General features: G+C 39.7%; 1 protein-coding gene across 33 annotated transcripts; it reads left to right on the top strand.

Annotated features, from left to right (window-relative positions):
- The first annotated feature begins 956 nt into the window (after nt 1-956).
- LOC6494317 (tropomyosin-2) lies at nt 957-27,214 on the top strand. 33 transcript variants are annotated; one of them, XM_044715121.1, is made up of 10 exons: nt 957-1,112; nt 3,936-4,089; nt 4,310-4,435; nt 14,058-14,191; nt 14,354-14,471; nt 18,892-18,962; nt 19,550-19,625; nt 20,313-20,375; nt 21,716-21,785; nt 26,453-27,214. In XM_044715121.1, exons 2-10 carry the CDS (start codon nt 3,976-3,978, stop codon nt 26,527-26,529), a joined length of 849 nt encoding a protein of 282 aa, XP_044571056.1. In that variant the 5' UTR covers nt 957-1,112; nt 3,936-3,975; the 3' UTR covers nt 26,530-27,214. The 33 variants fall into 33 exon arrangements, with proteins under 33 accessions (XP_044571056.1, XP_014760058.1, XP_032312344.1 ...); XM_014904572.3 differs by lacking the exons at nt 14,354-14,471; nt 18,892-18,962; nt 20,313-20,375; nt 26,453-27,214 and adding exons at nt 15,877-15,994; nt 18,232-18,302; nt 19,768-19,830; nt 24,818-26,089; XM_032456453.2 differs by lacking the exon at nt 26,453-27,214 and adding an exon at nt 24,818-26,089.
- Nucleotides 27,215-27,517: the final 303 nt, after the last annotated feature.

Below are 27,517 nucleotides of genomic sequence, written 5' to 3'. Positions count from 1 at the left end.
ACGGAATACTGGTCTCGGAAAGCTTTTCAAAATACGGGGAAATATTCAAAAATAGGCTCAACATATATGATTTGATTCCAATTTTTCGATACCCATACACCTATGAACAGGTGATTCTGGGGAGAAAAGAAGAAAGGGCGCAGGCGCCGGGGATATTCTTGTGTGCGAAAAGATCGTAAATCAGCCGGACGAAGATCTTCGTTTTCTACACAGACACGGCCCGAAAGCCCGCCGAAGTCAATGGCAGAGAGCCGGCGAGGCAAAAATATATGAATATTCTTCTGTTTGGATTTTGATTACACTGCAAGATATTAGGGGTTTGTTTTTAATTCATGAAGCTATTTTGTGCAGTCTTTTGAATGTTAAAAATCTTTTATAAATGCCATTTTTTAATTTATAATTTAGCATATTTACATAAATAATTATATAATTATAAATAACGCTTATTTTAAAAAATTTAAATGTTTTAGAAACATTTAATTTAAATGTGCTGTGGTGTTTTTTCAAACTCAGAGATTTCTAGAAGAGTTCTGAAAGTTTTTGAAAAACAAGAAAACTAGAAATTGAAGTATTTTTTCTAGAAACTAAAACTTGAAATAGACTTTTTATTAAGAAATTAATCAAAGTTACTTTAAATCATATATTTATTAACACAAACAAAGAAATTTTGTAATAAAACCTTGAAAAAATAAAGAAAATCGTTTCTAAAATATAAAAATAATTGTTTCTCTTTTTTGAAGCTTTTATTATTCTGGTCATATATTTTTGTTAGGTCTTTCCGCTCAGTGTACCCTACACTAGCACAAATGTGTGGTTCTCTTGGCGTAAACTGAGAGCTGAATGCAGTTCCAAAATAATCATCAGCAACAACAAGAACTGCGGTGGCCGATGGCTGCGGCCAAGCATCAGGCTATGGGCTCCACGCTGCTTTTAGCCAAAAAGTACGCGCTCTCGCACACAGATACTCAAACTCACACACAGATACTCACACACTGAGACGATCGCTCGGCATCGACCAAACGGCGAGCATCGAACGTCAACATATTGAATAAATATTTTCAGTTGAACATCACAATCCGTTCAAGTCGCGGATAACTCCGAATAAAAGTTTTGTAAGTAAAAGGAATACGCTAATGATAAAAAATGACACCCCCCCAACATTATTCTCACACCCCCCCCCAATCCCCCCACCCATTCCTCTATACACACCCCCACGAATGACCAATATCAAACCCCAATTAATCCCCCACGCCCCCCCCTCCCCCCCCTTCTACCACCTAAACACCCTACCAACCCACCACCCCTACCTCACAATCAATCCCCCCACCTTCCCCTATAATTATCCCTAACCTACACTCCCCCTCCCTACACCCCCTTCCACCACAACAACCCCCTTCACCTTCCTTCCACAACAACAACACCTCCCCACTTCCCCCCCCACTCTTAACCCCCACAGATCTTCAAACTCCCCCCCCCACCTCCACCCTACACACCTCTTTAATACCAGATATTCATCCACCCCTCCTTACTCCCACACCCTAACCCCCACCCTCATCCCCTCACTCATAAATACAACGTTTGCACAAAAAAACACAAACACCCCCACACAACACTCCTTTTTTTTTTTTCCCCCAACATAACAAAAAAACTATAACCATCTACTAAACCCTCCTAACCCCTCTTACAACCATCTTACTTAACACTACAACCCATCTACCACCTTCCAAACCTACAAATCAACAATCCTCACAAAACAAAATCCTCACAAAATTTTTCTCCAAAAATCCAACCCAAATCACCAATAAACCACCTCCAACCAACACACTACACTCCCACCATCCCTCACCCCAACTCAATCAAACACCAAAAAACACATATCCCACCTTCACCCCCCCTCCCTCATCCCCTCATCCCCCATTCAAATCCTCCCCCCTACTTCCTCCCCACACCCCCCCCTCTCCAAACCCTCCCCACCAGAACACACATATAATCAACCAAACTACAACATTCCCACAACCTCAAAGTTTCCCACTTTACTTTTCACACCCCTCATCCCAACTACTTCCAAAAAACTCTCCAAACATACATTTGCTAGAGAGATAAAACACTGAACCAGAGAGTAGTATATCGAAAAAAGCTTCAGGGAGGAAGGAATATATATGCATTAGATCTATATCTACCTCTATTAATAGAATTTTCTCTATTCTATATACTGTATGATGAAATTTTGAATTTTCCAATGGATAATTTGGAAAAATTTTCAAAAGAATCTTACATGAAACTGGAATATTTTCAATGAAATTAGCTGTTTTTGGAAATAAAAATACGAGTTACTTTGGTTAAAGGCTCTATAATTGTTGAATGAATATTCAATTATTTACATTTTTTCATTGCTCGGACCTACTTATTTTTTTTACTAAGCCCATTAACTAAAGATATATGTCATTGTCGAGAGTTATACAATGGAATGCGAATTTTTGTGCTGATTTAACGCAAACATATCTTTTAAAGTGTCACCTCAATTGACATATATCCAATACGTATACCGACGAGTCTATATGTTCCAAAGAATGAACAAAAAATTTGCCTTCAAAGCAATTTAATTAAAATTCAATATATATATTTTTTTTGGGGTTTTTCTTTGCCTGGTCGTCGTACCTGACCGGATCGGGGCTCAGGAATGTAAACAGTGGATTTAAAAATAAGAATTCATGTTTAAAAAGTATTTCACCAAAAGAACAACAAATGACACCGATGAGATGCAATAAAAAATTTAAATTTCACGGTGCGAAACTTGAGTCAATTAGCCGGCTGTTGCACTGGATCGCGGTTTAAGCCATGACAAATGTTGGTCAAGTGGGCCTCGGGGCTGGTTGAAGAAGGGAGTTGGTTGTGGTAGGGAGTGGAAATAAAGGCGGGGCCCAAAAACCCTCCAGCTGCGTCCACACTGAGTCAGAAGGTCTGAAAACTGTCCACAGCAGCTAAGATGATTCACAAATGGTATATTTAATTAAAAAAAACGAAAAAACAACCTATTTATATGCGTTTGGCTCTTTTAATAGAATCTTACAAAGTGTAGACATTTGCCTAATCTACTAACACAATTCTTCTGCCCCAAAAAATACTTTTCCCAGCTTCGCATGGAAGTCACACCAACCGATCCTATGTGATCTGCATAACTAAGCACACTTTTTGGGTTCTGGGTTCGAAGACTCTTCCCCAAGAAACGTGCATTACCTAGTGAGGCATTCTCCCATTTAAATGATTTACTGTGAGATGAGAAAACACTCCAGAAGATCAATGGGGGAAGAAAGAGAATCGTGAAGAAACGCCAGCGAAATATTAAATTCTCAATTTCTCAGCTGGGTGAGCTTAAACAAAGCCACCAGTTTGGGGTGGGCCTTGAGTGGAGTTGCTTTTTGGCCAGGGGGAATAATTTATTACATTTGCCACCAAAATAGGAGAACGATTGTGAGAGATTTTTTTTTTTTAAGTATAATAAGTAAAACGATGGAAAAGAAAATATAAAACAGAAATTAAGTTTTGCTAGTTCTGTGAGCTTTTGAATTCCAAAATACTGAATAGATCGATAGATCGATATTAATCGATAAGATATATAACTGACCTTCCCTGACAAAAAATGAATTTACGTTTAAAATATGCACTTCATTAACGATAATATTGATTTTTATCTTTGATCTTGAAAAAATAAATCCATTTATGGATTATAAAATGCAAATGAACTCTCCTCAACGAGTTTCACTTTCGCACAAACATGGAATGTTATGACTTTTGATTTTCCTATTCGCAACACAACAATTGATGGTTATCGCATAAATTTGCTAATTGCTTTATTAGATGCACATAACAAGAGTTTCGATTTCAGTCTGAGGCACTTCCATTTTCATATCTTTGGATTTCCATTTCGATTTCAGTTTCTTTCGAGTACAGTAGTGCAAAAACAAAACCAACACCATGGATGCCATCAAGAAGAAGATGCAAGCGATGAAAGTCGACAAGGACGGAGCTTTGGAGCGCGCTCTCGTCTGCGAACAGGAGGCACGCGATGCCAACACCCGCGCTGAGAAGGTAGGCAAGCAACCTCCCATAAAAACCCCACAAGTCCCCCACAAACCTCCAAAAACTCCCACAAAACCAAAAACTACGCACCGAAAAACATTTAATCTTACAAAAAACATAATTAACGGCTTGCTTATGACCACGCCGTAAATCTTGTTAACACATGCAACTCCCATGTAGTGTTTTAATTAGTAATTCTTTATTATTTTTCTTTAAAACCACCCAATAGGCCGAGGAGGAGGCTCGCCAGCTGCAGAAGAAGATCCAGACCGTTGAAAACGAGCTGGATCAGACCCAGGAAGCTCTGACCCTGGTCACTGGCAAGCTTGAAGAGAAGAACAAGGCTCTGCAGAACGTAAGTCCATGTCTATATTATTCCTTTAAAATTAGGTTAGTTGTTAAGATAGCCATTAGTAGAGACTCTTTCAAACTTTAAAAATTTTCAAATTGATCAGTTAAACTTTTTTATCGATATTTCCATACGATAGCTATCGAATTTAACTTTATATACCAAAAAAATACCAAAACCGTCCATCTCTTAAAAACGTTTCAAAATTTTTCAAGGTGTCATTTTATTTAGACAGTTTTTTAAATTGAGCTTGACAAATGTTGAAATGTATACACAGAACCCATAAATTTAATAATTAGTTAAATCACTTAACAAAACTTTTCAAGGAAAACATAAAAGAAAGCATTCCATTAATCATTTGAAATTTGGCCCGCCAGTTGTCAGTTTCAAAATGTCTTGAAACTTTGGAGCATTTTCTTGACAAGTTTACGATAATCCATTTTCTCCCCTAAGATATATATTAAGTTTACGTATATTTTTTATGTTTCTGATGAATATTTCGAAATGCATCTCAAGGCAAGAAATACACATAATTTATAACAGGCAATTTTGATACGACTTGGTGACAGCCGGCGGTTTTCGGGGGGAAAAGTATCTAGAAAATGGGGCAGCTGGGCATCTTTACGCCAATTTCATGGTACCTGAAATCGGAGAAAATGTTTGTGGGGAAACATTCACTTTGTTTTTCTTAAATTCCAAAGGGGAAGTTGAAAAAATATGTATTCATAAATTTTGAATGAAAAGTGGCAAGAAAACGATCGAGCCATTTCCATTCTCTCTCTCTCTCCATTCTCCCGCTATGCATGCGTTTGTAATTGCTGTTGGCAACGCCTTGCAGAGGCGCTATTTTTAAATCTATTGAAAATAGTCGTTCGCGTGAAAGAGAGGCCTTTGGGGCAATATCAAATAACGCAAAGACAGAGCCAACTGAAATTGTGTGTTTGCTTGCCAAAAAGATTTCTCGCAAAATCAAAGAAAAAACGTACAATCTGCTGAAATTTTCTCTATACTTTTGAATTGGCGTAGAATCTAGAACATTTCTCGGTGTGGGCCGCAGTGTTTCCAAAAGGAATTTGAATCGCAATCTTTTGATTTTGGGCATTTTGGGAAAGTATTTCAAGGACATTTCGCACGCCGCTGACAATTTTTTTTGGCAGCTTGACAAAAAGTGTGCGAGCAGGTAAAGCCGGGAAAACTTATCGCTGAAAAATTATAAAAAAAAAAAAAATAAATAAATAAATAAAACTTATCAGACAAATAGATAATCAGGGCACTCTTGTTGTCGCATGTTTGTCTGGCCCTGTCCGGACTTATATACATACTTCAAAATAAATATGACTATGAGTATGGAGACTGAGTAATAGACAACAAAACAACGAAGATAAGCAATTAAATGAATCAAAATTGTTGGAAAGAAAACTCACTCGGGGGAAAAAAAAGAGAGAGGAGCGAGTGGATCTATTTGAGTGGAAATGGCTGCCACAGCCCCGGCTCTCTTCCACTTTCTACTCTCGATCCAAATGCGCACGCCCTCGCTTGGTAGGGGGCCGCACACACTTCAAAAAACACAACGGAAGACAACATCGAGGGGCCAGGAGCCAGAAACCAGCAGCCAGCAGCCGTCGCCCGCTCACAAATCCACCAAATTAATTAATCAAATTATAAGCATAAATCAAATAAATTAATTGTAGTATAATTCATAAAAAAAAGAAAGATCACTTCTTTCATTTAACTCGCCTTAAACGAAATTCTAGTGACTTCCAATTACATAAAAACAGCTGACGGCCGTTACAACAACTACATACGGCTGCCAAAAAAACCAAAAACCGAAAAAAAAGTGTAGCGGAAATTTCTCTGCATTTTTCACGCGCTAATGAAAAATCTTCAAAAAAAAAAGAGCAAAATATCTGTATTAAATCATCAATAAAAATAGCAAGATCGGACTCGACTAGCGGTACCATGCGCACAGCTGTTTGAGCGAAACTTCGGCCAAAGGAAAAGGCAACACGCACCAAATCACACAATTAAAAAAAAAAAAAAACAAGAAAAAATAAAACAATAGCTGAAGCAAAAGCCGCTCATAATTAATATGTACGAAAAAACATTAAACATAGGAACTGCAAAAGTTAATAATGCATATGAATGGCAAAAAGTGAGTTACAATAGCAAAAACAACCAGACCGTCGCAAAACCCAAACAACAACAAAAACAACCACACGCGGCTAAAACAATCAAGATCAGTGCGAAAAATGCAACAAAAGCTCCACCGCCAACAACAACAGCCACGGTACCCACATTACCGTTGCTCAAATCTATAGCCGTTAAACCGCAAAAACAAAATCCAAATCCAAATCAAAATCAAAGCCAACAAATTAAATTCGTTGGCAGCGCGACGCGCCGACAAACGTTGGCCCATCAAATAAAGCGAGCACATCGACATTTATTGACCAGCGGCGGCCAAGATAAACCGCAAAAGAGTAAACAATACAAATTTAATCTTTTTAATTCAGATTGCTGGCTACACACGCACGATAATTTCAAATAATCGATTATAATTATTTACTTTACATTTTACATTACATTGCCAATATATACATATATGGTGCGGGTGTAGCTGGCAACTCTAGAGTTATCGATAGCCAAAAATTGTAATACTTTCAAACAAAAACAACTCAACAATTAACTATTTTAAAAGAATTGGTTAATTGTTGAGTTGTTGCTTTCACCTAATCGGTTTCTCGGGCACATCTTCTGTGCTTCTTTCTTTCCATTCGATCGATACCCGATACTCTCTAACCCATTTGCTGTCCATCGATAACAACGACACAACCAGCTGGAAAACAGAAACAACAGAAACAGCCGCGCAAGAAACAATTGTTGGGAAGTGATAAACAAAAACAGCACCAGAAGCGTGGCACGGCGACCACCAAATCCATCCCCAGCCATAGGAACACTCGGCGATCGAGGTGCCACAGTGACGGGGCACAATCGGGACTGTCGTCGCGTTGGTGTTCCATCGAAGAGCAGCTGAACGTGCTGGACGATCTGCTCTACTACTGCGATGAGGAGGCGGAACAGTACTTAGCCCAGCTCTACGAAAAGTACCAGGAGCAACTCAGGTGCAATAGCATCGACAGCAGCTGCCGAACCAGAAGCTGTTCGCCCGGCAGCGATTTCTGGAGCGACACAGATTCCGAGAATATGTCACAGCACGACGACGACTCCAGCACCAGTGGCACTGGCAGCCACAGCACTGGCCACAGCTTGGTCCCATCCTCGCTCAAGCGACGTGGCCACCAGCACCATCCACGCTTCTCGGGCACTCGCCGTCCCAACGTTCCCAACGTCCAGGAGATCCTAGCAGCTCTCTACAGAGGCGATTCCAAGAGCGCTCTCTCCAATCTGCGCGGCGAGACACCGCCGGAGGACCAGAAGGAGGAGGATCAGAAGCAGCAGGAGAATCAGAAGACCAGCCGAAGCACCCTAAGCCTTCCATTAAGCGAGTCTGTTACCAATTCCCTGGGCAGCAACAGTCCCACGCCCACTGACGAAAGCAGTGTCCAAGATGAAAGTGCACTTAACACGCCTACGGCTGGCGAGGGAGTTCCTCCACCAGCTCCACCGTCCACGTCAAAGAGCAAGAAAAAGAAGCGAGAAAAGGGCGAGAAAAGTGAAAAGTCGGAAAAGTCTGACCGCAAAAAGAAATCCTCCTCCTCCTCGTCGTCGGGCAAGAAGGAGCGGAGCAAGCGATCATCTGCCAACCCGATGGAGCTCAGCAGCGACAGCTTGGCCACGGATCTTAGTGCCGGAGCTATAGATGAAGGCATTGCCCTGGCGGACGACGATGACAACCAGGTGGCCGAGTGGTCCAAACTGCGGTGTACCAGTGAATCGGCGGAGGTTGTGGCCGAGAGGGAAGCCCGTCGGAACAAGGGTCGGTGTGCAGACTATCCGGGGCTGGCATTTGGACGCTCCATCTTCAGTTCGGACACCATGATGAAGTTCAATATCATACGGAACGAGCTGCACAACATCATGAATACACAACTCAAGCGGGTAATTAGCGGATGAGTTTCGGAGATCTGAAATAACTTTACTAATCACTCTTCTATATGTATTCCCCCATTCAAGCGAAGCAATCTTATCGGTGTGGTTATTGTTGTTGCTGCTACTGCTACTTCTGGTGACTTTTGGTGAGAAAATTGAAAAGTTTGGTTAGGTTCTGCGATTGTTCCACTTAGTCCGGTGGCCCCCTTGCCGAGTACTCTGTACTGTTCACATTGCAAACCGATTACGTCGTCATCGTCGCCGTTTCTTTTCTTTCGGTTTCAGTTCTCTTCTAGTCTTTAACCCTTTTGCCGGCCCACGGTCTTGATTTGGCCTTGCTAGTGTTAAGATTTTCCAAAAGCCCACTTGTATTTCTTGACCCACTTGAGACCAGACCCCCTGCTTACACTTATTTCGTTCACCTTTCGCCAGCCTTGAGAAAAGTTTCTCATGAATTCCATTTCGCGAAAAGATTACGGAGCAATGAAAGTATTCCAACAATTTGGCAAACATGTTGACTTAATTGCAAGCAATTGTTTAATTAGTTACGCAATTTGCTGGAATAGCTAACGGTACTCTCCGACCACCTGTTGCGTTCCCCCCCCACTCCTCTTTCTATCTCACTCTGGCTCAGTAGGAGGGTATGCGGGTGGGATCCAATAGATAATCCCGCTAAATGGTATTAGTCAGCTGGCCACACCACCCCCACCCCCTCTCTATGTTCTATAAATACTCAATACTCTTGGCCCGCCTCTGAAAAAGGCAACAGTTTGAAATACTAAAAGGAAAACACCCGGCCATATTTGGCCAAAAGCATAGCTCGACTTGCCAAATTGGCCAACAAATTAATTATTAAACGCTCTCAGGCCTGGCCTGGCCTTACTTTTAATTTCTTTTCAATGTCGCCGGTCTAAAAATGGGCACTAGCTCATTGTTGGCACTATCAACAATTACGCCATCGGCGGTGGGGGGAAAAATATGCATAGCTACAGGTGGAATCCGAATTAGTAAACACAAAGTAGTGTTCATAACTAACAGAGCTATGTTAGCCCACTGTAAGCGGCTCTCCCTTTTCGTCCGTTTTCTGATGAGCTGATAAGCCTGATAGAGTACCGGCATTGTGTTTCCCGTTATCCATACTAGACAATTAGCTGAGAGAGTCAGTGTGGGGGGGGAGTGTGGGGTGGTGTTGCGCTGGCAAAGCCACGCACGCACACAATTACACTCTTTTTTTTCACCTTTCGATTACTCATCTTTAGTGTAGTCATTTACATGGGCTGTTTTTTTGCATAATATTATTTGCCTGGAAATGACAAAAATCCAAAATATTTCTTCGCTAATTAATGCCAAACAACAACAAACATGTAGACAGAATTTAGCGGCTTTTAACAGGTTTTCCAGCGGCACTCTCTCACACAGACACTCCAAGAGCACCACTCAACCCCCATACAGGCTCAGGTTTAGGCGAGGCAGACGGCCTGGAAAGTCACACGCACGCTACCCCGCACACAGCAGCTGTCTCGCTTGCAACAGGGCGATTCGTGCGAAATGAGTGTCGAGAAAAGTGAATAATTACCAAACTTGACCAAGTTTTTTCCCAGTTATGACTATTTTGAGCAATCCCGATAGCTACCGAGAGAGTATCTTTGAGAATCAAGTGTACATTTGGTATCAGACAGGTTAAAACGAATGTCTACAGGGTGGTTAGAGGTGAGCCAGTGAGAAAGAGATAGAGAGCAGCTGTAACGAGAGAGAGAGAGAGAAGTGGTGAACACGACGAGTGGTTCCAGTTAAAACACGACAACAGTGGGCCCAAAACAGTATCACGAGCAGTTCCAGTACCCATTTCCAGATTCGAACTCCCCACAATCGCTTGTCGCGTCGCTTGTGTCTCTTGATTCGTGTTTTTTCCACCAAGCAAGCACCAAGTATCAAATTTTAATTTGAAACACAAGTATTCGCTTTGTAGGCCCGTTCTCGTTCGATTTTACCACAAAACCCTGCCGCTAAGGATCAAAAACACAAGCAGTGGGAGAGAAAAAAAAAACCGGTGGTTTCCTATACATGTGTGTGTGTGTGTGATTGTTCCTCCAAATTGTAAATTAAATTCGTTGCTGCCATAGAGAAATTGTGGAAAAAACGGCAGAGTGCTAAAGTGTCTATAAAAATCCGATCTTAATTTAAAAAAAAAAAAAAAAAACACCCACTACTTGCCAGAAAAGCAAACAAAAAAAAATTATAAATATGACGACCAGCATTCCACAAGGCACTCTTCTGGACGTGCTCAAGAAGAAGATGCGCCAGACCAAAGAGGAGATGGAGAAGTACAAAGATGAGTGCGAGGAGTTCCACAAGCGCCTGCAACTGGAGGTGGTGCGACGCGAAGAAGTAAGCTAAGCACCTCCATTTCGTACTCCAATCCTTAATCAGGGCTAGAATTTGCTACCGTTTTTGGTATGGGAAGCCATTACTGCGTGACCTGTCTTATAAATTTTGCATAAATCCTACCTAAAGAGAAAAGATAGTTGGGCATTTCTTCTTCTTCCGCCTCTCTCTCTCTCTCTCGTGGTCACTCTTTCTCTATGCCTCTCACTTGATATGCCGAAATGCGTGTGTGAGAGCGAGACGACAACTGTGCCAAGCGCTCTCAGTGGCTTGCTGGTGTTGTTGTTTTACTTTTCAGTGGTTTTTCCTGTCTTTCTGTTGTTCTTTTCATTTTTTTTTTCGTCGTGGTGAACGAATTTTGGGCAAATTGCTGGAGAGAAGGAGGAGGAAAGCCACCCTGGCCTGGCCTGGCTTGGACTCTTTTTCGTTGTGTCACTTTCCGTTCTGGGTTAACTGTTCTTATCGCGCTGACCGAATTCATTCACCTTTCGAATTGCCTGTTATCTTGCGCTTCACGGCACACACACACACACATACACAAACATACGCACATTTACATAAGGCGAAAAAGGAGAAAGAAATCTTTTGTAAATTGAGCGATTCGGTTAGGTTTTTTTTTTCTATTTCTATTTCTAACGCTGCTTTCTTCTTCTCTAAGCGACAAAAAACCGGCTTATAGAATCCAAGCCAAAGAAATAGGAATAACAAGAAGAAGAAGAAGAAGCCACATCGTTTAGAAGCTCTAGCGGTGTTCTAAATTCGATTAATTATGATTTTTTCGCCACGGCCATTAATAAGTGGTTTAATTCTCTTAATTCCTTTTCTGTTTCGAATCTAATTAGACAATTGAGTGTGGTGCATGGGTGAGAAGAGGAGTGCGAGGAGAAGGGCTAACATAAAACAAACAATGACGTCATTGCCTCAAAAGGGGGGTTGAATTCAAAAAAAATTATAAAAAAACTTGCAGGCTTGACAGTTTGAATTTGAAAAGATTCTAAAGCCGATTCAATATATTTTTCCATTCTTTTATTTTTTTTTTACTCTTCCAGTCAATGATTGACGTTTAGCTTCCTCTACAACAATAACAACAAAAACAATAAAAAGTAAACTAAAACAAAACATAATTTGCCTAAACAATGCTTTCAATGTCACTCACTCACTCTCTTTAGGCCCCTCCTTTTCCTCTCTCTCTCTTCATTTCCAGGCCACCCTACCTCCTCCCCCTCCCTATCAGGCAATTGAACGCTGATAATTTCCAGTGAGAGCATTGTGACAAATTGGTTTTGATTTGTGAGCAGTTGCCATTTGGCAGGCAGGCCGGCGGTCCGTCGGTTCGGCGAGTGTCGTAATTTAGAGATTACAACACATGACGCCATGGTTCCCCCCCTCCCCCTTCAAGATTCATTCCTTTAAAAAAATATTTTATGCTTGAGAGCATCGTCTTTTTTTTTATTCCAAAAAAAAAGGTATTTTTTCGGTTCATAATTAAAAATGCATCATCACAATGAAAATACACACACACAAACACACACCTAGCGAAGCGCTCCAATAACTTTTGTCTTGTTTTTGCTTTCGTTTCCAAGGCAATAAAACAAAAAAAAATAAATAAAAACTAAAGCAAACGGCATGAAATTTCAAGGTGTGTGTGACTAAGCCGTCAACAATTTTTTGGTACAATTTCTTGGCCAAGTCATGTAGCTGGTTTTGCATGCTCTGCTCTCTTTGTAGAGTTTCTTTTTGGTATTTATTTATTATTATTTTTTTTTCAATTTTTTTTTTTTGCATTTTGCCGGTCATTTTTCATAAATTCTTCAACAATGGGGGCCATGATCTGTTCGACCATTCCCCATCTTTCTTTCTTTAAAACGTGTTCTGTCGCCGCTTTTCTTTTCACGGCGATTTCGTCGCTGCCTTCTTTCCCCCTGCCTAATAAAGCGTTTAATCTTCAATACGTTTTGTTAATGGGTTCCAACACACCGATCTATAAAGCGAGAAACTCTTAAATCTTACCCAATCTGCCTGAATCCTTAAGAAAATATTTATTTCCTTAATTATTTTCCATAAGCAGAAATTTAATTTTTTTTTTCCAATATATCAAATTGATCTTTAAATTGTTTCTTTCTGTGCTGTTTTTGGGGGCTTCGTGTTTGGAAAGCCAAAGCTGAGCTGCCTGCTCCCCCAATTCGAAATGCTTTTTATCGTTTAACATGCCAGTAAGTGTGTGTTAGTGTGTGTTGTGTGTGTATTTTGTATGCTGGCCGTTGTTTGGGACGATGACGTAAGCCAACAACACGGTGGGTTCCAATTCATAATCACACGATACTTTTACGATTCGGGCAGTCGGACGACTTGATTCTAGGCGGGTTAGTCATTCCGTCAATCCGTCAGTATCCGTACGTAGTACTAGATACCCCACCCCCCCTCTCAGATACTGTATCTGTATCTGTATCTATGCCCCGGCACACCATATCAGTCATTGGACATGGTTTTGGACATGGCACTGCCACCGGACCTGGACTGCCTTGTCCAATTGCTTTTCTGCCTTTTTTCGATTTAAACTTATACTTTTTTTTTCACCATTTTTGGGCGTGTTTTGAATCGACATTTTCGCTTTTCATCGTTTAGTGGCGGCGGCATTGCTTTAAATGGCAACCAGAACATTGAATATTTTCCGTTTTTGATTACCAGAATGGGTATTATTCTAGTCGGGTGGGAAATCTCCTCGACGGGGCATAAGATGACGTCATGTCCGAAAACCTTCAATTGGCTTCTTCAGTTTCAGAGCTTTTTGGCCGTATCGGTTTTCAGGGCTAATGAACTGGCTATGTTCGTGTTTAGTTGCCTACTTTAGGGCGTTGCGGCGTTTATTTGACCTTGCTTCGACAGTCTGCCAACAACAACAACCACACCGGAAGACAAAAAAAGGAAGTTTTCTTTACAGGTGGAAGCCAGAAAAGCTCAAAGGATCAACTCAACACTTAAGTTTAGAAATAAAAAGGTGTTAAGGGGGTAAACAGAGAGCGCAAAAGTAGGAAACTTCCATACCAAAAAAAATAGTAGCAAATTATTAGCCAACAAATTATGTGTATTTCTTGCCTAAAAAATAAAAAAAAATTAAGTTAAATCTTAAGATAAATATTATAAGTTTTAAGCATTAGAATTACTGGATCGAACATCCGAATATTTTGTCTTATAGGCCGAATCCGAGGTTGCTGCTCTGAACCGTCGCATCCAGTTGCTCGAGGAAGACTTGGAGCGCTCTGAGGAGCGTCTGGGCTCCGCCACAGCCAAGCTGTCGGAAGCCTCTCAGGCTGCTGACGAGAGCGAACGGTTAGTACATTTATTTATTTTCCCAAAACTATCTATATCCCACCTCCCCCCATGATGTAAAATAATTTATAAGTTTTTACAGCAAATTATTACGAATTTAAGTTCGAATTACAATCCTATATATCTGTATCTTTAAAATGTATCTGCATATCGATAATTCAGGATACGAAAAGCGCTTGAGAATCGCACAAATATGGAAGACGACAAAGTAGCTCTCTTGGAGAACCAATTAGCACAGGCCAAGTTAATTGCAGAAGAAGCTGATAAGAAATACGAAGAGGTATAGTCATTGGTATCTCCCATCTACGTTCCATAGGGATCTAGGGTTATTAGGTTCTTCTTCTTATTCCACTTGAGGTTAGGTTCAGAGGTCCACCACCGTTTCGGTCAACATTTGTCTAACTAATTAGGTTTTGGGTTCATTTATCTGCGCTCTCTTCTCTACTTATCTCCTAACATTATAATAATGGTCACTTTTTAATGATCTTGCATCTAAGTTAGTGCGTAAGAATTTCTGTAAACAGCTTCTTCAACTTCTGAGATGTCGACTCGTCGCTGGATGCCCCACATTTTTGTACAAATATTGTAAAATTATAAATAAGCTTATGGTAGTCTATTAGTCAAATGGCTGTCCCACAATTATGTCTCCCCAATGTTTGTAACGTGATGAGGCTTAAACAGTGTTTGGTTCTTGGAATTGGTCGAGCTAATCGCTCTAATTAATTTGTTATAGTCTAGACTAGACCGTTAGCTTAAAAACTCTTAAAAATAGAAATAATTCATTTCACAGAAATGTCAAAACGAGTTAAAAATAAGTCATAATTTATTAAACAATTATTAACTTGTAAAAACTTCTTAAAATATGTCAAAAATTATTAAAAACATGTTAAAACATGTCAAAACTTATTAAAAATTTGTTTAAACATGTCATTTTGTTAAAAAAATGTCATAACTCGTAAAAACTTCTTAAAATGTGTCATAAATGGTTCAAAATATTTCCATACTTCTTAAAATCATGTTATAACTTGTAAAAAACATAAAAAAAATCTTCTTAAAATATGCAAAATATGGTAGAAACATCTCATAACTTGTCAAAACTTCTTAAAATCATGTCATAACTTGTTAAAGAACTATCAAAAATTGTTAAAAACTTCTTAAAATATGTCAAATACAATAGATGTCATAACTTGTTAAAAACATGTCATAACTTGTCAAAACATGCAAAAATCAACCAAAGAATCGAACAACTGTTTCAGCTTTAGGCCTGCCTCCCCCTAGTCTCCCCCTCCCTGTATATTTTTTGTTAATTATGTAGCTGAATCCGAATAGTTAACTCAACTGGCAACAAAAATTCTTGTCTCTTTTTACAACAACAAAACCACGACAACAACAACAAATCCACAAACCAAATCAAATCTATCTCTATCTGTGAATGTATCTGTAAACCATCTGTTTGTTATAACAACTTCAACAACAACAACAACACCAACACTCTACGATGTGGACGATGACGTCGAATGAATCACAAACTATTACTATCACTTTTTCGGCTGTACCAACTCCGATGCATATCCCGAATGGGGGGAACGGCATCATCGAAAAAATCATCGATAACAACTTGGTCACTGTCTTCTATGGGCATGGTCATCGTCGCCGATATCCGATATATATATTCAACTATATAGTGCTCGCAAGATTCTTGAGAACCGCGCCCTTGCCGATGAAGAACGCATGGACGCTCTTGAGAATCAGCTGAAGGAAGCGCGTTTCCTTGCTGAGGAGGCTGACAAGAAATACGATGAGGTGCAGCTAAAAACCAATCTGTCTTCTACTATTCTAAGCAATAATAATAATAATAACAACAGCAACAGTAACAATATCAGTTCTAAAACCGAGTCATATGTCACCAGTGCTATTGGTGGCACTATCGCCAACAATAACGCATCCCGAACTATTGCTGTTGGTGATGACACTTCCACATTGTCCTCCACAAGTCACGAACATAATAATAATCCCACCAACGACACCTGATTCTCTATGATTTCTTTGCCAATTTTTGAATTATTTGATGTAAAATGATGTAATGGGGCTACCCCACCCCTAACTTGGCACAGGAATCATCACGGACAGGATGTCGATGTGATGTAAAACTTGTGCTTACAACGATGAAAAACGATGGCAGCTATAAAACTAGGCTGGCACCGCCGCCGCCCGCCTTATGCAATATATAGTTAGAAAATGTACATACTATGTAAAGCAACTGCAATTTCAAATGAAATTTTTGATTGTAACGCGTGAACAAATCTACTCCATGTGTGTGTCTTTTTAGAGCTATGTAACTATTGTATGTAAAGTAAATGTTAAGAATCGGTCCATACGATATCTGAATAGTACGATGCTCTTCCACGAGAAAGCTTGAAAAGCAATCGGATATACCTTTTGTTTTGTTTAAGAATGAAATTGTAATCAAAGTTCACACTTGCCTTAACCAACCAACCCAACACACCTTAAAAAATAACAAATTATAACCCAAGAAATTGTCTAATTTTGATTAAATATATATATATATTTTTGGCAAAGTTTATATCACATTATTATATACAAGAATTATATAAAAATACAAATATATAAATGCAGCATAAAAATGTATCTTTATCTTATTTAAAGCAGATATGTTAGAGGCCCGACTAGTTGTTGTACTTTCTGTTTCTGGGAGTTATAGAGGGGGTTTATTTTAGGCAACTATGAGAATTATTTTTATTATGTTTTGAAAAAAAGCTATTTAACCATTTGAAGAAACCCTGGCCCAGACTGGCCCAGTCCCTTATTGCTTACGTGTTTTGTGCGAATATTGGATCGAAAATAAACACCAACTGATAAACTGCATTGGCTGATAAGCCACCTATATAGTCCCCCCTTTTTTTCTTCTATTTCGCACCTTATCTCCGCCCAGAAACCTATAAATGGGCCACTGAGAAAAAGCTTCGATAAGTGAAGAAAAGGCCGCTCCCCAGTTCACTCGATTTCGCACTCCTTTACTTCAAATAAATGGCCATGACATAAGCGCCTAAAAATCAACGATCGGATGAATCAGATCGGGACAGGAGGAGGAGGCACTCACTCGCTTACTTGACCCTCGGACGTAGGCCGATCCGAAAAAGGGGGGCGTGCCATGAGTCAGTGGCTTGAAATGTGCGTGGAGTGATTCCAACCATCCGTAATGCATATGTTTCGTTATCTTTTCCTGCGAAAAGATCTGACGCCACACAGGTTTAGTAGTAGGGGGGGATCCACTGAAAAAGATATATTATATTAGCATACTAAAGACGGGAAATGGAGACTGCTTTTGGCCAAGCTGGCTAATTAAAATCAATAAGCGTGCTGCCCAAAAATGGACCAAAGCAATTTCAAATTTTTGGACAGCATCTTTACGGATTTCCTAAAAACGATCCAACAGATACTATAGCTTTTTAGCTAATTTCCTTTAAACAGTTAAAAGATTAGCAAAGTTCCTCCAAATTTCCGCTAATTTAGGCCTAAAATACAAATATTTAATTAGAAAAAAGCCAGAAAATAAGAAACAAAATGTACAACAACCTCGTAAGGCCAAAAATACTTAGTTGCAAAAGATATAGCTCGTACTATTATTTAACAATCGTATTGTCTACCATTATCTCTAAAGACACACACACATTAAGCACAGGTTTTATGGGATGAAAAAAAAAAACAGAAAACTCCACAAAGTAACAATAATTTAAACAATATTTTTTTGTTTATACTAAAATATGCAAAACCCTCACAAAACACTCTTAAAAAAACACTAAAACAACCACTAAAAACTAAGTGAAATACTCATCTAATGCTTTATGTTCGCATAACAATATCTATGTAAAATAAATATGAAAAAAAAAAACATGAAATTTAATACATTTTCTACATGTTCTTCTGTGTACCCGATGTGCCATACTATATTCCCTGTATTATACCAATGAATCAACATCAAATGAATCGATTTTTATATGAAATGTGTATGAGAAAAGGTTGCCCGTAAATTGGCCATGGTTGAAGCTGATTTGGAGCGTGCCGAAGAACGTGCCGAGCAGGGTGAAAAGTACGTTGCAAGTCTAGACAATATTAAGACTATGTTGTTTTGTTAATTGTTCCTAATAATCCGAAAAGAAAAACAATGTTGAAACTGACGCCAACCTAACCTCATATGAATTGCATTCTCGTTGAGTTATATTTTTGATTTTATTCCTATTTTTATAGCTAGCTAGCTTTTTGCCTATTTTGTTTTGTATTGTTTGGTTAAAAATGTGAATATTCCCATGAAATATAATATAATTGTATGTTAAAAGCATGTCTAATAGTTTAGAAACTTTAGATCGAATAGAAAAAAGCACAAAAGTGGAGGAAATAAGTCCAAAGAGTTGAAAGTTCTTTTGGGAGACTTTCGTCACCTTCTTGGCCTTCTCCACGGACATAAATCATGAATGAACATGCACAGTATTCACATTTTTCGCCAACCTACAGTCAGACACTATCGTATAACTAATCGTAAAAACCTTTTTCTTTGCCATCTCTAATCTCTAAAAAAAAAAAACAAAAAAACACAAACATTTTGTTTGCCGTTTTGTGTTTACTAACGCCCTTGCCACGCCCACGCCCACGCCATGCCTGCTTGCCGCCCACCCCGAAAGGTTGCCAGAAAACTCGTGCTCATGGAACAGGATCTGGAGCGTTCCGAGGAGAAGGTCGAGCTCAGCGAAAGGTTTGTTGTCCCCCAGCCACGCCCCAACGCCCAGCCCCGCCTACATTTGTGTTAACTAACTGCATTTTTGTTAAATATTATTAAAGTTTTGGTATCTTTAAGCGCAATCTTTGCCCGTCCCTTCTGGGATAGATAAAGATAAATATTTATTTATAATTTCCATAGTTTAAAAATAACTAAAAAAAAATGGTTATAGCCTCAGGACAGGGCCATAAAAAGTGAAATCCAAAAACAATTGTTTATTAATACAAACAAAATAATATTTGGCAGACCTTCGGATCATGATTTGACGGTTTCTCTTGGCCAACTCATCTCTGCCATCTCTGCCATCTTGGCATCTTGGCTACCCAACCAACCAGACGTCCGTCCGTCCATCCCATCCGCCATTCATAAGATCACTTTCGAAAGTAAAGTGTTGTCACTTGTGAAGTTTTTCAACCGTTTTTGGCATTCGGTTTTGGGGCAGAAATTGCGCTTGAATGAGAAAACAAAAACCACATTATGTTTAACAATCGCATGAGTTACATACTAATTTTTTGAGACAATTATTTAATTATGTTTTTTTTCTCTCTCTTCGCCAACAACAGCAAGATTGTGGAGCTTGAGGAGGAGCTGCGTGTGGTTGGCAACAATCTGAAGTCCCTGGAAGTCTCTGAGGAGAAGGTCAGTATCTCAAAGATAGGCTTTTTTGAATCTCTTTCAGCTAAAAAAGAATAAATGAAAGAATTATGAAATTAACTTGAAATTATTATTGAATTCCAAAATTATCTCCAAAATGTGAAAACAACAACAACGACTGATTTAGGCCAACCAACGTGAGGAAGAGTACAAGAACCAGATCAAGACCCTGAACACTCGTCTAAAGGAGGTACAGATACAGATACAAATAAAAATAAAAAAAAAGTGGCCGAGCAAAGAGTGTTTCCCATCGAGTGTCCAAATCCAGCGATATCTTACTGATCTTTTGTTGTTGTTTCTCGTTTTGTTTTTTATTTTAAACTCGAAACTCCAAAGTGGGTGGGACGGAGAATACTCGAGACAGAGTCCCCCCACCCGACAGTGCTTTGGAGAGATACAAATGTACTTCACAGAACTAATCCATATTATTTATAAAATGTCTACCGATGTTTACAGATCCCCCCTCTTAAACCTCTCGTATCTGACATGACCACTAATTTTTCTTTATTTATTTATTTTCATATTTTGTTTGTTTAAATGTTGCCGCTTGAAACGCCCAATTTCCAACACCTCCTAATACGCTACGCGCACCTGCTGGACCTGATTTCTTTTGCATGAATATATGACTTTTAATTTTTATGTTCAATAATGCTTAAAAAAAAAACTGCTTAGGCCACACAAAAAGAGGAAACCTTTGAGACGCAAATCAAAGTCTTGGATCATTCTCTGAAAGAGGTATTATAATAATATATTTCCCCATCAATGGTGGAAGTAATGGTTATATATCTGGTGTCGGTTAATAATGCTTCTATGCTCTAAACTCCTAAACTTAGACTAAGAACTAAAAGAGTTACTAAACCAAACAAACCAAAAAAAAAAAAAGAAAATATTGAATTGCACAAATCGTTATTCTCAATTTTTAATTTATTGTACATATTCGTAAATTGGATATTTAATATTTTCTTTTTATGTGAAATGAAACAAGAATGCTTTTTGGGAAAATACAGCAAATGGTGGAAAATTGTTAAGAAAAATTATAAATCATATTAGATCATAGATACAGATACATCCTGTGGGCAAGTATTGAAGACGTGTGTGTGTACATTTTGTTCAAAATTGAAAACAACTTTTTGTGCATTGATTGCAAGTGAGAAGCAGAGATAGCTCCAATAATTGTCAATGTCTTTAGCTACTGCCAACAATATCCTGAAGCTACTATTTCGGTAGATATTTTATATATTTTTTAATATTTTTTTTTATATACAATATGTAACAAACACACACACGTACACCCCACTGAAACCCACTGAAAACTATTGATCTATTTGATACATAAACTTGATCCATATAATTTGTTGTATTTTCCCCTCGACGTCTAGGCACGCGTTAATCAGAAATATTACGAAAAGGAGCTCATACAGTTCAAATTAAATGTAGAAGCTGTAAGTCGACGCAAATGGATGGGCCCAGTAGCGATCTAAATAGATTCTGTTTCAATAAGAAATTACGATCTTAACAGCATTTTCAGTTTAATGCAGTGACTGCGTAGCCTCCACCAGTTAATCATTGTTATTATCAATCCATCCCCCTATGATATTTAATTTGTCTGATTTAGGTTTTGTCTAAAAACCCTAAATACACAAGCGTCGGCAGTTTGTAAGCATTCTAGTATTTATCTATAATTTTTTTTTATGTTTGAATGGTTTTTTTTTAACTATATTATTAACTATTTTTGTCATCCAACATTTATAAGTAACTTTCATCTTTCATACATGTGTTTTATTTAATAAGTTTTGCTGGTTTTGGTAGAAAATTTGGGAAGCTTCTTGGCTTAGTGAAGTAATTAAAAGAAAAAAAATTCAAATTCCAAGGGGATGAAAAACTATTCCATTTTAATATTTTTTAAGCAAACTATGCCTTGGAATTGGAGTTTTTTTTTTTTTTGGTGTGGCAAGGAGAATGTCCTGCCCACTGTGGCCGCCACTTTTTGTTGCTTATCTCTCAATGAATACTTATATATTTATTACTAATTCAATATTTTTAACTTTCTCCTTTCCCCAACTAAAAAAATAAAGGCTGAGGCTCGTGCTGAGTTCGCTGAACGTTCCGTTCAGAAATTGCAGAAGGAAGTCGACAGGCTCGAAGGTATGTCCGTCAAAGATTTTATTCAAGTTTTACTGAGAATCTAGGATATTACTAGGATACCAAAACAAAATTAGAATTTTGTTAAATTTGTGTATCAGTATTTTAAAGTAAAGAAAAGACAATCAAGTAATTTGTATTTATTTTTGATTATAAATTTATTTAATAAGTAGAATCACATATCCTTTATATAGAATCCAGAATTCAGAATTGTTATTTAGTGAACTTTTTATGTACCTCTCGAATTTTTTGTTTCAACATTTTTAATTTGTTTCTTTTATTGTTTACTTTTCATATATAATTTCGTTGTTGTTGTGCTTAACAAAATTCAACGCTGCTTGTATCCCGCTCGCTAAACAAAAAAAAAAAATGTTGCATGCCCTTAAACACTGAAAAAAAACAAACAAATAAAATAAAAAATATCAGATGACTTGCTGAATGAGCGGGCCAAGAACAAACTGCTGCAGGAGGAGATGGAGGCCACCTTACATGACATACAGAACATGTAAACAATTAATTTGCTAATTTGTAAATTAACTAAACTGCCTGCTTTTGACGTCAATCAAAACAAAAAACACACACACCCACAAAACTGGCGCTTTCCATATTTAAATACTAGAGGGAGAGAGATCGCATCCCAAAAACCCACACACCCCGACACCCACCCACCCACCCACAACACACCACAAAAATTGCAAGGACGCGCCAAGTGTCTTCCATGCGGAGCGACGCCATCTTCGAACGCCAAGCAACGGGAGAGTTAATCAAAAGTAGCGTTAGTAGGACACTCTAAACATAAACATACGAACTCAAAAGGAAAGCAGATGGATCCCTGATAGCAGATCATAACGAAAAGATGAAACTAAAACAAGACATTCTCGTAGCAAGTGCATTCCACCATTCGGCAAATTAAAAAATATATTTCATAATTCCAATGAGCAGCTTTATAAAGACTATATATATTGCAATACTTTTTTAGAATCTAAATTTTAATTAATTTTTGTACCTTTTGTACTTTGGCTTTTGCTACCCACCATCACCCCCCCTTTTACATTTACCTTGTTTTGTTTTAAAAAAAAATTAAATTATAATTGTATTTTGCGTATTTTGACGACGAGATGATGACAATTTTTAAAGAAAAAAAGAACACACACGCATTGCCGCCTTCTTCTTAGACTACGTGTATTAAATATATAGAGACAAACAAATCGCTGTTATTTATATTTAAAGAGTAAATTCTATGCTAAAACTTTGTATTTGTCGCCAGCTTAACTGTATTAATAATATGCTAATGTTTATACCTTGTTTATACATACATATTTAAAGAAATTGTCGTGTTTGCAAAACGTTGTGTAATATTTGCCTACTTTTAAGTTGCCGCCACGCCCACACCACTATACAACACTACACTACTAGTAGAAACAATCGATATATACATATATATCGATATTTCGGCTAAAAAAAAAAACGATATATAAGCACATCATTCCAATTGCTCTCCGATTCGAAACCGCAACGACCGGTTCGAGTTTAGGCAACTTTTATTTGAAAAATAAAATGAAAACAAATTCCCAAAAAAATAATACCAGCCACCCTTTGTCACTGTTCTAATTCTGATTCCGTAAATCCCAAACCGAGGAGAATGCTGCAACAAGAAATGGCATTAAAAATTTTAATTCGATCTATTTACGATTTACATAAATTAATTATTTATACTTTAATATATACCTATACATACATATACTATACAATACATACCATGCTGCTGCAATTGCACAAATAAAGTATTTTTTCGAAAAAGTGTGTCCTATCTGACATCCGACGTCCGACGTCTGACCTGCCTGCCGCCTGTCCATCCCCCCCTCGTCCTGCGTTCAGTGTCTCATCCCGATATGGCCGCCACTGGAGGTTCTATTGATCCCATCGCGCTCTCTTGTATCTTGTATCTGCTCTAATCCGACTTTCTGCTTTCCGCCTTGTGCCACTCTGACCCCTAACCCCTAAACCTCTGAACCGAACCCGAATCCGAAACGACAGACGAGCTGATCAAGGAGATCGAGCACTACGCCCTCATCGGCGACAGCCTGGACTGGACCTTCGTGGAGCTGATGGGCATGCCGCCCTTCTACAACGAGCGCTACCCGAAGCCGCCCACGCCGGAGCTCACCGAGGAGGAGATTGCCGCCTTGGAAGCTGCTGCCGCCGCCGAGGCTGAGGCCAAGGCCCGGGCCGAGGAACTGGCCGCTCTGGGTGAAGATGCTGGAGCTGCGGGCGAAGGCGGTGAGGCGGCGGGCGCAGGTCCAGCCGAGGGCGGAGCTGCGGGCGAAGGTGCCGCAGAGCCAGCTGCTCCGGCCGAACCAGAGAGGATTCCCACTCCACCGCCACCACCACCATTCGAGTATGCCAAGGATCTGCCACCAGAGGGCGCCGAAGTGCCGTATGTGAAGAACGCCGAGCCGGGCGATATCCTGCCCGTTCCTGCTGAGGGTGCTCCTGTCGAGGGTGTTCCTGCCGAGGGTGCACCTGTCGAGGGAGCCCCTGCAGAGGGAGCACCTGCTCCAGCTGAAGGAGAAGCTCCACCAGCTGCTCCTGCTGCAGATGGCGATGCTGCTGCTCCTCCACCACCACCCGCAGAGGGAGAGGCTGCTCCACCACCGCCGGCAGATGCCGCAGCTCCCGCCGAGGCTGAAGCTCCCGCTCCACCACCGGCCGAAGATGCCCCACCAGCTTGAAAGCTGAAAACTGAAATGGAAAATAATGTCGTTTTTGTTGCCAAATAGATCAAGGATCTCTAAAAGGATCTCGTCGTTACAGAACTGGCCAGAGTGTTTTCCTCTCACTAACCATGCCACATCCCCCTATTCCCAGTGTACTCCGAACTATATTACTTTACGCTTCTTTTAGTTTTTGTTTTTTATAGTTTTGCCTTCATTTCACGCTTTATTTTCTCTCTATACTCTCTATACCCCGAATCTCGTCCTTCGCTTTTCTTGCTTGTCTCACAAACATCACCGCATGGCATTCCGCATCCGCAGACGACCTAATTGTTGAAAAAGAACGCTACTGCCTCATCGGCGACAGCCTGGACGAGGCCTTCGTCGACCTGATCGTGGGCCTGGAGCCCTTCTGGACGGTCCGCAACCCGAAGCCGCCCACGCCCAAACTGCCCACACCCACGCCCGAGGAGTTGGCCGCCATGGAGGCGGCCCGGGCGGAAGCAGAAGCCGCTGCCGCTGCCGAGGCGGAAGCAGCTGCAGCTGCCGCTGGCGAAGCTGGAGTCGAAGGCGAGGGCGCGGCACCCGGAGAGCCGGGAGCACCGGCCAAGGAGGCGACCCCACCGCCAAAGGAACCCACACCCCCACCACCACCACCGCCGCCATTCGAATACTCGATCGATCTGCCCCCAGAGGGCGCCGAGGTGCCGTATGTCAAGAACTACGAGCCACCACCACCCGGATCCGAGCCAGAGCCCGCGCCAGCTGCTGAGGGTGAGGCTGCTCCGCCAGCTGAGGGAGCTGCTCCGGCTGAGGGAGCACCCGTCGAGGGTGCTGCCCCAGCTGAAGGTGCTGCTCCCGCCGCCCCGGCCGAGGGAGCTGCTCCGGCTGAAGGTGCCGCTCCACCAGCTGAGGGAGAGGCAGCCGCCCCCGCAGAGGCTGCTCCGGCTGCCGATGCTGCACCTGCTCCGGAGGCTGCTCCGGAAGCTGCTCCCGCCGCCGAGGCAGCCCCCGCTGAAGCTGCCCCAGCTGCCGAGGGCGAGGCACCACCAGCCTAAGCCGACCAGATGCCGTTCCCCGCGAGAGACGGAACACAACTGCTACCGCTACCAAATACTGCCCTGCTTTTAAAAAACTTTAAATTAAGAGCACGTTTTTGGAAATATTTACTTTTTTTTAAAAACGATAACTAAATGGAATTAAACAGTTTAGTTAAACGAAGCATTGCAAAAACCAAATGCTGCTTTTATATTTTTGCTGCTATTTTTTATTTTTAACATTAACAGCTAGTTCTGATTTGCCAAGCCAATGTTCAACCCCGCCGACTGCATTTTTATTTAAATTTTATCCAAAAAAAAAGAGGTAATTATTTTTTTATTTGTCAGATGTTAGTTTTTGTCAGGATTGTGTAATTTTAATGTTTTCTGTTTATACATTTTATTAATTTTGGTTCCTTACTCTTGCGTTCTTTTATGATTTCTTGAACACGATGATAAACAGACGACCTTGTCCTGGAGAAGGAGCGCTACAAGGATATCGGAGACGATCTCGACACCGCCTTCGTCGAGCTCATCCTCAAGGAATAAGCGGATCGATCCATGCACTGCTGCTCCCACTCGGCCTCAAATCGATCGACACTGTATTCTATTTTCGCGTCACACTTTTCGATTGTATTCACTGTACCGTAGCATACCTGTAGGCGCAATTTACTTATTGTAATCGTAGTTGCCTTCGTTACCTTTGATTTGTGTGCTTGAGTTTGAATAGATATTTGTTGTAGATTGATTTTTGCCTGCAGAGAAATAAGAGGACGCACCGAAACTATTGTGTATTTGTTTGACTCAAAACCGTTTTTATTTATTTTTTGTATCCAAACTAAGTAATAAAGCAATCAAATTAAAAAATATAATCACTTATACTTATTATTTATTTCACTTCTTGCTGCGAAATTTGTAGAGGAGGTTAGCAAAGGTAAGGAAAAGTACAAAACTATTGCCCAGGAACTGGAGTACGCCGAACTGAACAATTACTAAAGCCGGAAACCGGAAGTCGGTAGTCTATATATCCGGAAATGCAACAACACCTACAACAAATGCAGCCTGCGATCTACAAAGAAAAACAAATTGGAGTCTGAATGCATTTCGACGTCCAATCTACAAATTATTTTTAACATTACACACTAAAGTACATTTCTGCGCCTAAACATTCCAATGCAATTTTATATTTCACAAGCAAAAGTGGTAATAAAAAAGATCATTTTTAGACATTACCAAAGAAATTGAAAAAAATGCTGCCATTTTCCTTGATATTTGCAATTTTCAATAGCAATCATTTGATAATTAAATAAGAGATCCCCAAAAACCCACCAGTCAGAATCATACACCCTTGATCATATAATACTCATAGATCTCTAAAGAATGCTTCAGCCAGAGTCAATTTTTGTATTATTTAAACTTGCTTGAGTTTGTTTTCTTGGCAGTATCCGAATTGTATCTTAAATTGTCTATGGCCTTTGTATGAGAATTAGTATTCATAAAAAATAAAAGTAAAAATTTAGAATATTAAAGGGAGACGTATAAATAAAATTTACAATTTTGACATAGCTTTTGTAATTCTATGAAACATGCAAACCAAAATAAAACAATGTATGTATTTTTATTTAACACTCAATATTTTTATGATCAATAAACAGAAACAAATCTTTTGCATATAAAATGATTTAATGATGTTTTTAATGGGTGGTTCTTAAATGATGCGGGTAAAATGCTCCTATTTGTATGCAACAGATATCTAACTTTTTCAGAAACCATTTTTGAAACCAAAAAAAATCTCATATATTTTGATGTACTGGATTAAAAGCCTTTCACAAAAATGTTGAAAAATTTATGAAAAATTTAAAAAACCAATGACAAGAAATTTCATATGCACTGTGAAGTAGAAGCTTTTTTTTTATATTGACAATGAAATGAAATTGAAATCAGCGTCATATCTTATATAGCGTATATATAGAACACTTCTATA

Source organism: Drosophila ananassae, chromosome 2L (assembly GCF_017639315.1).
Source record: "Drosophila ananassae strain 14024-0371.13 chromosome 2L, ASM1763931v2, whole genome shotgun sequence".
NCBI classification, from domain to species: Eukaryota; Metazoa; Arthropoda; class Insecta; order Diptera; family Drosophilidae; genus Drosophila; species Drosophila ananassae.
This window is presented reverse-complemented; position numbering and strand designations above follow the sequence as displayed.